Here is a 13381-nt window from a genome sequence, read left to right as displayed (position 1 = left end):
ATGCGATCTTTAAAGAGATGTCATTTGTAGGAAACAGACGTTAAGTGAGGGAGTGAACTTTGGGAAGATCTGGGAGCATGTTACAAGCAGAGGGAACAGTTGGTGCAGATGTGGGAAGTGGGAGGAGCAGTGGGAAAGGGGTGAGTGAGGGGAGCATGTCAGAGACAGGAGGAGAAGTGGCCAGGGCTGTCACGCAGGGTTTGGGCCACCATGTAGGTAGGTTTACAACAGGGGGCCAACTGCTGCTGCAAACCGCCCGTTGGCTGCTGAGTAGAATGACTTGTGACCCAAGAATAATCTTGGAGTGATCTTGGAGAAAGTGTTGCCCCCTATAACAACTTTCTAACTCAGACTAACCTAATTTATATTTCAAGGTTATTATTGAGGTGCATTCAACAGTCTTTCTGTATTTTCTCATTTGTTAGTCATTCGAAGGTGGAAAATAAGACTGTGAGCCCCCTACAGACAGAACGTAGCATTGCGCTTAGGATGATAGTGTCAAGTCTTCCAAGCAGAGAAACAGCATCAATGCTGAAGAATGGAACTTTGGTTATCCTTAATTTAAAATAGAGGAAACAGATGTGAAATGACACAGGGAAACGTTTTCCCCAATATAGTGTAGATTCCTTCAGCTTTGATTATTAAACATAGTCCCTTTGAATTTTATTTCTATATTTAGCCACATACTAGCATTCTTTTAAAAATCTATATTGTATTTATTTGAAATATACCAGGAGTAATTTAAATTAAGAGGAAAGTTTAGAGCTGTTAAATAGAAAGTTTATATCTATTTGTTCTTATAATTTAAACATTTTATTTTCATATTAAAGTCATTACAGATGACAATTCATATACATTATGTATAGTGTATGTATTTTCTTATTCCCTGAAATTCCAGAAATGATTCTTACATTTAAATACAGACCACCTAGAAATTGCAAATTCAACCAATATTCTTAAGACATATAGTGATAAGATTTTGTCAAATACGAAATGCGGCTATCTCTTCAACTTGTATGTTGAAAGGGTACCACATTTATACATAATGTTTGGAGAGTGGAATATTCTAGTTAAAGGTAATTTTTTTGGGTAATGAAGGTTATTGCCCAACAGATCTTTGCATTTCCAGTTTATAAAGAACTAGAAAGTGTGCCATTAACTTGGTGATGTCATAATATCGTGCAGACTGGTTCGAGTGTATGAGTATGCTTGAGGGGTAGGTGAGCGCTCGGCTCCTCACACAGGGTCAGTCCCTGCTCTTTTGTATGAGGCTTCCAGGTCAGCTACGGCTGGAGAATACGCTTTCTCATGCATACTGCCTGCCATGTAAAAACAACTATAAGAAAATAATTCCATTTTTCTAGATTTATTCAGAAGGTACTTCCAAGATTTAAATGATGGACTGAAATTATCTTTAAAAAACAAATCTCTAGTTTTTTGTTTGTTTTTTATGGATTAACTGAATAAAATGAATGTTAGGTAAGTATTCTGATTATTTGCAATTCAGATGAGCAGAAGTGAACCAGGAGCCCTTTCTAGCCGGGGTGTTTATTTCAGTGTAAGTTAATGAGTCATGCTACCGTAACTCCTGGTAACAGTGCAATGAACTCTAGTAACCGACAGTTTTTACAACCATGACTTCACTAGACTTGTCTAGACAGCAGTTACTCTCTAAATTCATAGCATGTTAGGGCTGGAACAGATCTAGCAAAGATATTGTAACTTAGATGGCCTAAATATTCGATTTGCCATGGTAGCCATGGTTTTGGGGTTTGAGGGTTGGTCAGATCCATGCCTTTAGTCTGGGAAGTGGGCAACTGATAGGCATAACGATGGGAAGGACCTCACTTTGGTTTTGGACGCAAGTATAAACAGAGAAGTATTCTTCTCTGGAAACAGCAGCAAATTCGAAAGAAATCTGATATCTGGTCATGTTTGTCAAAATGGGAGAGACTCCATGGAGGTTATACCTAGAGAAAGTAATTGCAGTCACATCTTCAGATTGACTCTCCTTGGCAAAATCATGCTAGCTTAAAAAAATAATGCTAGCGTTCTGATTTTTGCGAATGAAATCCAGATGCTCTCAAACAGTTGTCAGTGAGATTTGGATCCGATCTGCATGGTTCCCCAAACTTCAAGCCATTTCAGTCAGGTCCGCAAAATAATTAGTCAAAGAGAAAAACTGATTGACTAACAAATTTTTAACTGGTTGTTTTGCTCTTCTATTGACAAAAAACTGCCAGATGTGATTTAATGTAGAGCCCGAACCCTGTAATCCCACTGCTTTCCTGGTCACTAAGTGGCAAAGACCAGAATGGACGTGTTAGTCCAGAGGAGTCAGTCCAGTTGCTTTCATTGACTTAGAATTGGTCTGAGCACCTGGGATAAAAAATAGCCTGGTCTCTGCGAGAGGGTCTTGAGAGGACTTTATGAGATTTGGGTCTTTAAACAATTGGATGGATGGAAGAGTTGCTTTGTAAGTGCCCTGAGGGCAAATATTATTTTGCTGAGCTTCTCATTAACTTTGTGAATGTGAGAAAGTGACTCATGTCTGTGAGACTTTCTTCAGAGAAAGGACACTAATGATTTCCTGATGATTTTGACTTATTAGAGTGCTTTGTATTTGGTGAAAAGTTTTCTTGTGAAGTATGCTTTGCTCTGATCCTTCGACTGAGGGAATAACTCTTGCCTCTCCCTCTGACTCATTTCTGCAGGAAGCCGCCCTCTGTAGACAGCTCCCCATGGAAGCTGAGACTCTGGCCACGGTTCAGGCTGCTGTCAACCCACCTACCATGACCCCCGACATGAGATCCATCACGAACAATAACTCAGATCCTTTCCTGAATGGGTAAGTTAACATTTTGGGGCCACTGATTTTTGCTTTCTTTATTCTGTGGTCTAGAATAGGATGCGTCTTTGTTATGTTGCAAAAAAGGAGGGAGCTTGGAGTTTAGAGTGAGGCTAGAAGAAGCAAGTACTGAGAGGTGGCAGACAAAATAAAAACAGAGGAAGTCATCTACATTATTTAATGTCAAACTCAAAAATTGGTGATATACCATGGACTGAATCTCAGTCAGTGATTTGAAAATGGGAATAAACTTACAATTTCAATGGGATCATGTTGTATAGGAATTATTTGGAAGAATCTTGGGGTTTTATGTACCCATTGGGGGATAAAAGCATGTCCCACGACAAATAGAGCACATAACAATTAAGAGATGATGTTTATGGTGAAATGTGAATAAGGTCTATAGTTTAATTAATACTATCTTACGATGTCCGTTTCCTGGTTTTGATCATTGCACTATGGTTACGTGAGATGTCATTGGCTCAGAGCGGGAAGGATACACAGAACTCTGTACTCCTTTTGCATGTTGTATGTGATTCTAAAATTATTTCACAATAAAATTAAAACAAAGAGAAGATGTTTTAAAATAGGAAACATATAAGCAGACAGAAACGATAATTTAATCAGAAATATCCTCATGAATAGAAGTAGTCAACCTTAATTGTAGCCTTTTAAACCCAAATAAAGGGCCGTATTCTATTTCCTATGCCCTTTCTGCCCTTGCAGAGGTTTCTGGCAAACAAATAAATACAATTATGAAAGTTATTAAATATAGGGAGAGAGAGAGAGAGATGAAAACAAATAGTAGCTGAAACAATGATAGAAAGGAGTTTTTAAATTGTCAATTTAAAAGTATTTCAAATGTACAGAATGTATAAAGAATAATATAAGATTTACCCATGTACCCAAAACCCAGAGTTGCCATAGTTTTACAGATCTTATTTTTTAAAAATTAGTATTACAATTAATATTTAAACTCATCTCCAACACCACTGAAATCAGTTTCTTTCCTTTCTTCCCTCCCTAGTGGTAGCCACTATTCACAAATATGTGTTCATTGCACGTATTTTTATGCGTTTTGTTACCTGTTAATGTGTGTATCCTTAAGCAATATTCAATATTGTTTTCTGTTTTTAGAAATTTATATAAATGCTATCACTCTCAATATGAGAACACTGTTCAAATTGTTATTTTGAGATGAAAAGGAAATCAGTGTCAATTTACTATTAATGGCTAGTTTTATTTGCTTGCAATTTATTAATTTCATTGACATTGGGATGTATGTTTCAAAATTTTAAAAAGGTGCAAAGTCTGTCTCCATCCCTGGAAAATTGGGCAAAACGACAGAACTACTCTAGTTCAGGGTTTTTGTGATTGTATTTTTGTTTTAAAATTTCTTTAGTGGGCTCACACTGATGTCTCTCCATCTTTCGCTCTCCAGAGGGCCATATCACTCGCGGGAGCAGAGCACTGACAGTGGCCTGGGGTTAGGGTGCTACAGTGTCCCGACGACTCCAGAGGACTTCCTCAGCAACGTGGATGAGATGGACACAGGTGGGGCAAAGCTTGCAGGTACCTGCAATGCATTTGCATTTTAAAATCGTTTTAGTCATCTCAATTCTGAAATCCAACCAGAAACACTAATCTCAACAACAGCAACAACATAAAATGACAACTGAAAAGCCATCCAACCCCCCAAGCACTATTCATAAGCTCTAGCCCCTTCCCCATAGTTTATACAAATATAGTTTTTACATATGGGCACAAGATTTTAAATTCTGCCTTTTTTTTTTTTTTTTTGGCTTATCCTTGCTTCGCAGAGCCCTTTGCTTGCAATTACATTAACACACCACTGTCTGCTTTGCCATCCTTCCGCAGGGGAATGTTTATGCTGTTCTGGTTTTCAGTTGTAATGTATGAGCCACTTTTTCTCTTCAGAAGTAGTACTGGTTTATAGTTCCACCCACATGCCAATTTTTCATGTCATTCACTGCCTTTGGGAGGCAATTGGCAGTGGAAATTTGGAAAGTTAAGCAACTCAGAGGATTCTAAATTGTCAGTTCCAAGTCCTAACATGGTAACAATGTCCTTCCCAAGCAATTAAAAAGAAGAGTCAGGGTGACTGTAACCTAGTTCCCAGCCTGCACTGCCTTTGGGCCAGGCCTCAGCTGGCTTCCTTGGTTACCTCTCCTTTTGTCCTCTTCTCAAGTAAGACCTCCAATTGCAAAAACTGGATTTGGTCTTATTAGCCAAATCTAGACTTCATTACCAAAGTGCGAAAGTCCCAGACTATTCTAGAACCAAAAATAAACAACAGTGGACAGGTGTCCACTATTTGGAGTTTTCCATGCAAGTTCCTCCTCTGTCCTCACTGATGATAGAAAATTAATAGTTCTGTGATGAACATAATTGCTTTCCCCAATGCTATTGTCCAAGAGCAGTCACTCCCCTGGTGACTGCTCTTCCTGCTGTGAATCTAAATTATTGGACCAATAAGAGTCAAACTCAGCCAGCCAGGGTGGACTATTGGAGCAGCTGCTCCGGGGTCTCCTTGCAGGCCGTCATCTATGTGTTTAGAGGATTGCACAGCATGTCTCGTGAGGAGTCACACAGGAATAGTTTGAACTGTTTGTTTTTTTACATTTTATTACTTCAGTTTTCTCCCTCCCTGCCGCCTCCCTCCCTCTCTTCATCTCTCTCTTTATTTTTTGGTGTGAGATTTATTTCGCCCTCATTGGAGTGGCTCCTTCCTATGTTTAATAATTGTTTGCTTCATCTTTTAAACACTGGGAAGTCAGTAAAGATAAAAAGCAAAGTTAAATAAGAAAAGACTAAGGAGATCTAAATCTAAGTTTGACATTAGGACAAAAAAAAAAGGTGAATTCTATTCTATGGCTTTTAAAAATGACCTCAAGTGGGTAAATAGGTAATGTTTTAAAGCCAAAATGTAGAAAGAAGTGGTGTCCTGAAAAGAACATAGTCTTCGCAGACAGACAACCTAAATTGAACCTTTGCTTCTCCACTTCCTGGTGGTGACTGTGGGTAAGTGATGTAACCTCCCTGGGCCTCAGATTTCTTACCTATAAAGTAGGAGTAATGTGCTCACGTCACAGAATTGTGAGGAGTCATGAGTTCACAGAGATCGGCCCAAAGTTCTCCTCTCCTTCTTCTAAAAAGGTTGACGTGAAGTACAAAAGAACTTGATAAATGTTAGGCTTCCGAGTTAACATGGTTGAGTATCAGCCCACGGAGTTTAGGGTCACCTCTGAGAAGTCGTTATAGGAAGTAGGCAGAACCCCACTCAAGGGGAGAAATGGAAGTTCACGGTAACAAGATGAGGAAAAGCTGAGGGTGGACAGATCAAGGTCTGTGTCCCGATAAGATCTGTTAGATCCATTGGCCACATGCTGAATGGGGACAAGCCAGCTGAGCTCTCCCCTTGCAAACCACACATGGAAAGAACAGCTGGCCATGGTGTGAGGATGGAGTAAAGGAAACAGCAGGAACAAAGCCTGAGAAGTGACCCATCCTTCCAGAATATTCGGAAATAATCACACTTTCTTAAGAAGTGCCTGGTTTTTGTCTCTCCCACTTTTTAAGTGCATAAAATGGCAAAGACCAAAAAGATTACTATGAGATTATAAACTTGCTCTAAAGAGGGATATTTTAAAATTGTTCACATAAACAAAGGACCTTCGCTTATCTCCTCACACTTTCCACATCTGAGGAGAAAGGATAAGAGGAATTTTTTAAAACAGAGAGATTTTGTTTGGCTAAAAAGTATATACTTGAGTTATTAGAAAGTTAAAATGGGGGGGGTGGCCAGTTAGCTCAGTTGGTTAGAGTGTGGTGCTGATAACACCAAGGTTGCTGGGTCGATCCCCACAGGGACCACTGTGCACTGTGCCCTCCTTTAAAAAAAAAAAGTTAAAATGGGAAATCAGTAGAGATGAATGATTGTAACTGGAGATGAAGAAAACAAGCACTTTAGATCAGAAAATTTTTCAGAGCAGGTAAGTTTTTTAAACTGTACTTCTGTCTGTTACACTCAAGTAGGAAAAAGTTATTTTAGATTTTCTCTTCTATTTTGATGTCTTTCAACATCAGGTCATGTAGTTGTATTGAGGTCACATAGTTGAACTTGATTTAATTTTTTAAATTATTGCCTTTTGCAATGAAAATCCTGTAAAAGATCATCAAGAATCACCAGTATTTTATGAGTTATAGGAAAGTCATTTAGCTTTGCTTTCACCACAATGAAGTTTGACTGTGTTTCCCTTATCTCTAGGAAAGATGTAATTTTTCTCCTTGGAAAATATTTAATGCATATAGTTAAAATGAATTCTTTGCAGTTCTGCTCAGAATACTGAAATTTCTATGTGTACTTTTCAGAGAGGCTACTGCACTTTTAAGACACAAAAGCTGATTTAATGGGTTTCTTAAAAATGATGCTATGGTGGAAACTGGCCTTAGTTATCAATGCTTCTCAATCTTTGAGGGATATTTTATGCCTTCAGAAAATTGTTTGGGGCTGTTTGAATTAACTAGTTGTTCTAATATTGTGTAATCAGCAGTGATTGAATTCCAAGGTTTTTCCTTCTCTCAGCACAATCAACAAACATTTATTGTATTTTTGTATGTATATGAGTTTGTACGTATGAATGGTACCCAGAGCCATGGGTATATGAGAGACAGCATGGTGTTTTACTTCGATTTGTGAAGAAGGTACTATACTTAAAAAAATAAAAAGTAAAAATTAAAAAGAGAAGGTAGTATACTCCCAATTTCAGATAGGTAAACTGAAGGTCAGACAAGTTATGTATGTGTAAGTTCACACAGCTACAAAGGTCAGCCTACTGGCACAAAAGTCAGTTCACTTTTTCTTACACTGTTATTCATAAAGAGCATGTATTCTTTATGGCATAGCCCAGATATTTCACTTTCCTCTAGAACAGCATTTTTTCAACTGTGTTCTGTAGACTCTATTAGGATTTAAATTCTGCCAAAATAGGATTAGGTGATTAAATGGGTTTAGGAAATAGACTTCTACACAAACAAAATAAAATAAAGCAGGTTTTTTTACTGGAAGACTTCTAAGAACCTTTCTCTCTCAGTCTTGCATTGTGACTCATAGGCACTGTGAGAAAGGTAGATAGTTGTGGGGTGTACGTATGTGGGGGAAGGGAGACGCTCTGCAGAACCCACCTTCTAAAAGGATTTGAAATTGACCCCGAGAGCCATCAATGAAGACAGCCTTTTAATAACATGGTTAAAAGAAACTCCTCGCTACCATCTTTGAATGTAAAGAAGGGAGGACATGCGTAGATATAAGCCTACAATTAAATCCTGAGATTATAGCCCTGTGATAAGCTATTTATTACAGGCAGGGCCTCTCTCCTCTTTCACAACACAGCCCTTCCTGCCGCTTTCATGGGGAGGCACAGCTGGTGGGTCACAGTGCCTTCACACGCTCCTTTCCTGTCTCCCTGGACCTGTCCATTCTGGACCACGTCTACTCAGAGCAATTAAAGATTCACCCGGCATCTGTGCGTCTCTTAGGAGTAAGCACCATCGACTCAGTGTCAGTTGTGGGAGCTGAAATGTTGCCCGGAGATGCAATATTGTAAACCAGCAGCAATATAATCATCTGCTTAAACATAGGCACAGCACATACGAAGATGAGAGCTATGTTAACCCTGGAACTGTCCCTCTTTCAAGAGCTTAAAAAAAGGGTTGAAATGATTTCCTTTCATTCTGTTACAGGAGAAAATGCCGGACAGACACCCATGAACATCAATCCTCAGCAGACCCGTTTTCCTGATTTTCTTGACTGTCTTCCAGGAACAAATGTTGACCTAGGAACTTTGGAATCTGAAGATCTGATCCCCCTCTTCAATGATGTAGAGTCTGCTCTGAACAAAAGCGAGCCCTTCCTAACCTGGCTGTAATCAATACCATTGTAACTTGGGTGCAGCCATGACCTGACATTTCCTGGGCCTCTTGGAAAAAGGGATGGAGCAGAGCAAGTCTGCAGGTGTACGTACCACTTTCTGCCTCCACGACTCATGCTCCCTCCTTTCCATGTGGCCAGTTTAATCATTGCCTGGATTTGATTGACAGTACATTAAGTTAAACATAAATAAATATCCTATTTTCATTTTATGCAAGCCTGCATTCCTGTGGTGGGTTATGCAGAATTGTTTCTCCATTTTTCTCTCTGCGCCCCATGACTAAGCTTTATGGGTGTTAGTTGAAATTTATATATCAATCGATTATAAACCATTAAAAAGCTGACCACAGGCAGTGACTTCTGATGGGCGGTCTGGTCCAGGAAATGTACACAATTTAAACCTGATTGACAGTTTCAAAAACTGAATTGATGACAGTAGTACCAAATGCTTTAAATATTTAACCCGAGCTTTAAAAATCATTGTATGGATAGTAAAATTCTGCTGTATGGAATACAATGTAGTTTTGAATCCATGCTGGTCCTGATAATTCTTGTTACTCTGTATTTCCAAAGGCACACACAGTCCTACTGGAGTTTATCCTCCATCATTTTACAGCATAGCATTTAGACAGCTAGTCCGTCCAGTGGGAGAGTAGCAGAGCGTTAGTCACAGTTCCTACCTTGCAGATCTTCTGAAAGAGACCAGTTTGGTACTAATTCTGAGCATTTATTAAACAGAACTTTTTAAAATCGCAAGTTGGATTTTTAAAAAACTTGCAGCTTAGAATTTGATGTTATTGTATAAAGCACTATAATTTTGTGGCTGATGACAAAGGGCAGCCAAATGTTTATGATACATCGGTGGCAACTGTATTTTTGTCTTTTGAAACTGTTCTGAAAACATCAGGACAACATAGCTTTCAACTTGATGACACACACAGTAAGCTGTTGCTTTTTAAATTCTGAAGCCTTGTCAGTTTTGCTTTCAAGATTTCGAGTGTTTAAAATCGTCTTATCAATGAAGCTATTTGAAGGATGAAGCAGATCTCTGACTGACGTGTAAAAAAATGCCCTCTGAGGGTGTATGGTGGAGACATGTTTCTGAACAATTCAGTAAAACGGATTCCTAAGTATATTATTCTAACCCTGTTTGCTACAGTTGGTATAAAAAGGCATGAAATATGTACTCGATACCTTTTATGTAACCAAAAATGATTTTTTTATTAGCTTTTAAGGACTGAGAGAGAGCACCAGGTTCGCCTGGCGTGCACTCTGCCTGCGTTGCCAATGAAGTCCTCAACTGTTTAATGTTTTCATCTGACGTTATTTATAATCTATGAACTTAATCTCTTTTTAAGAAGACATTATTAATTCAGGTCTCTGGGAGGACACTTTCAATTCCCAAGGGGGCTTATTTGTTTGAGATCTTAAATAAGACCCCTTTCAATCGACCAGAATACAGAAGGGCAGATTCTATTTTATCTTGTTGGAAAGAAGGCAAGTGAAAAGGTCAGAGGTGAAGTCGTGAGGTTATGGAATATAGTGGAAAGGGCACTAGTTGTGAAATGGAAATAGACAAGTTACAGTACCCCAGAAGCAACACAAGCCGGAGGTAGGAGAGATGCCCCAAAAGAACAACACAGCAATTTTCCGCTACAACCTTTACACCAAAAGACTGTTGCAGATGAAAAGAAGGCTTTAGTGCACTTTATGTGGGAGGGGTGGGGCAGGGGTGGCCTGGCTGTGTCCTCGCTGACGCTGAGCATGGGGCAGACGAGTGCAGCCCGCTGTTGCTTCCAACACAATGAAGTGATTTCTTTTTCCTGAAGGACCCGTGGTTTATGTTCCTCTGACTCCTCTCTCTCTAAATGCTCTGAGAGAAATGGGGTTGATGTCGATGTTGCTACTAAATTGAAGGGATCACTATTTCTTTTTCTCTTTTGTTAGCAATAATTGCAAAAAGAGTTGTACATTCTTTCTATGAAAAAAAAACACAAAAAACAAGGGACCTAACAAAACTGAGCAGTGTTACTGTATTTTTAAAAAATATTTTTATAGACTCATTTTCAGGTTATTAAACGCAAAAGAAACAGATACCCCTCTTTTTTTAAAAGTAGTTAAAACATCGATGATTTATATTATCAGTTTTTAGAGGTAATTTCCTAGTAAGCTTGTGGCATTAGAAAACACTAGAAGAATTTTTTTAGAGAAATTAGTCAAAACATTTATTAATGAACATAACAAATATTTTTCCAGAGTTAAATATGGACCCTGACTACGTGTTTACTAATACATAAAGCCAGATATAATTTTTTGTGTTTGTTTTTCAGGCCATAAAGTATGGCCTTTGTTAAAGAACACTAAAGCTAGAACTCTTAAGTAAGAACAACTTTTTAAAGGCAATTTCCTATTATTGTAAGTGTTAAAACCCCTGCAGAATCATGATAAGGTGCTATTTATACTGTTTTTCTTATTATAAAACAACTGCCAGGATATCTAGTCTTTTTAGTCCTACATCAATCAATCAATTTCAACATTTCATCCAATAGTGTTGCCGTAGAAAAGGCATATTAAAAATTGAAATTGAAAAATAATTTCAGAGCTCTTTCTTTGAGGGTAATTTCCCCCCCCTGATATAACACGTTTTCTTGAAGTAAATACATTGTCAAAATCTATTTGCAACTCTGTTCTATCTCATTCATTCTTAGTGTTTCACCATAGTATTAGGATGTGAAATGCCGTCTCTTTCACTGATTATACACGATACGAGAAGCACGTAAAACAGTGTGCTGTACCCAGCATGGTAGAAAAGCTTGCTGACGAAGCAGGTGATCTGGAGCGAGAGAGGTGTTGCTAGTCACCAGCTGTGTTCTCGTGACATAATTAGAAAGTAACTTTTGAAAGTACAACTTTTATGGGGGAAAATAAAGTTGTTAAAAAAAGGAAATTGTAGATTCATTTAATTGGGAAAATGGGTGATTGACAAGAGACTGTTTCCCTAACACACTACATCATTTATGTGCTAGTACTTTAACTTTTAAAAAATTTACTTCTACATTTTGTAATATGACATATGTGTGTTTATTTTTAATTTAGAATGCTGTGCGTACAGAAAGTATGCAGCCCAATCAATCATATCAAACTCTTATTTTACCTGGAGTTTGGTACTGGTTTTTACTTCTCTGATTCTGTATAAGAAAAATAAATACAATTGAATTTCCACTTGGACCCTTTGTCTTTTTATTATTTGTGTGTGTTCCTTTTACTGAGGGCTTTGGGTGGTACTGGAGAGAGCCTTATGTAACCCTCCTGGCAGAGAATGAAAGAAAAAAAATTTTGTAGGCAAACAATTTTTTGGCTCAAATGCCTGTTCTGTGATATTCTAAATATCCACAGAATTTTGGTTTCCACTTTATTTGTAGTGACGCACTGAAATTAAAAAAAAAAAGTTATACATATACACATATATATACACACATATATGTATGTGTGTGTGTATATATATATACACACAATTTAAAAATCATACTGTGAATATATATATAATATATATATACTTTAAAAATCATATTTCCAATACCCTCACAGATTTGATAGACACGTCAGAACTATAGGATTCTCAGTCTTTCCTCCATTATTAATATGGTGTAGCTTCTTGTCAAAACTAAAAACAGCTCACCATTCATTCTGTGTGCTTGTGACAGTACATTTTCTCTGTTGAGTCCCTTGATTCTCACTGTCCTGATAACTTTTTCACTGCACAGACACATTAGATGAGAGTACTCTTAGTTGAAGAGTGTTTTTAAGCATTCAGCTGAACAACAGAAGGAAGAGATGCTGATGAAAACATTCCTGGGTCTAAGTCTCTTCTATCATTTTAAAAACCATATTTCATTATCACTGTGAAGGTAACATGTGTTCGTTGTTGGAAATGTTATAAATCCTACTATGTATAAAGTAAAAAGTGAAAATTCTCTATCCCCCAAATCTCATATTTTTAAAAGATATGAACCTTAAATGTTTTTCCTATAGTATACGTTGGATTTTTTAACAAAAGGAAAGCAATTATACATGCTTTTTAGAAGCTTTCGTTTTTTTCTCTTAACAATAACAATGATATTTTGAATACTTATTATTTACTGTGTGCCAGGCACATGCAGAACACTTGATATATATTATCTAATTTCATCTGCACAGCGACCTTATTACTTCAGTGATATTATCCTCACTGTACAGATGAAGAAATTGAGGTTTGGAGAGGTTACGTAACTTGTATAGTCACTCACTAGGCAATACATATCCGATATCTCATGGTCATAGTTCCACGCCAGTACATATAGTTGTATATTTCATTATTTTAAACAACAAATAATATTCTTTTGTATGGATGTCCTTTACTGGTAGCAGTTGGTAGTTTTTAATTTTTGCCTTTACAAATAATGCTGCAGGAAACAGCCTGTTCTTGTGTGAATATGGCTAGAGGACAAATTCCTAGGAAAGAACTCACTACATCGAAAGGTATGTGATCTTAAATGTTAATAGATTCTGCCAAATAGTTTTCAGAAAAACGGCCTAACAAATTT

At 37.7% G+C, this 13381-nt stretch overlaps 1 protein-coding gene across 1 annotated transcript in view; it reads left to right on the top strand.

The window, feature by feature from the left end:
* The window catches only part of WWTR1 (WW domain containing transcription regulator 1), a 131878-nt gene extending 119860 nt beyond the window's left edge, over window positions 1-12018 (top strand). Inside the window, exons 5-7 of the mRNA XM_033132018.1 lie at window positions 2715-2848; window positions 4290-4402; window positions 8612-12018. Of these exons, the coding sequence (XP_032987909.1) occupies window positions 2715-2848; window positions 4290-4402; window positions 8612-8796 (432 nt within the window). The 3' untranslated portion in view covers window positions 8797-12018. The remainder of the gene's footprint in view (window positions 1-2714; window positions 2849-4289; window positions 4403-8611) is intronic.
* The last annotated feature ends 1363 nt before the right edge of the window (window positions 12019-13381 follow it).

This window comes from Rhinolophus ferrumequinum, chromosome 2 (assembly GCF_004115265.2).
Source record: "Rhinolophus ferrumequinum isolate MPI-CBG mRhiFer1 chromosome 2, mRhiFer1_v1.p, whole genome shotgun sequence".
NCBI lineage: Eukaryota > Metazoa > Chordata > Mammalia > Chiroptera > Rhinolophidae > Rhinolophus > Rhinolophus ferrumequinum.
The sequence above is the reverse complement of the archived record's forward strand: the minus strand, read 5'-3'. Positions and strand labels throughout refer to the sequence as shown.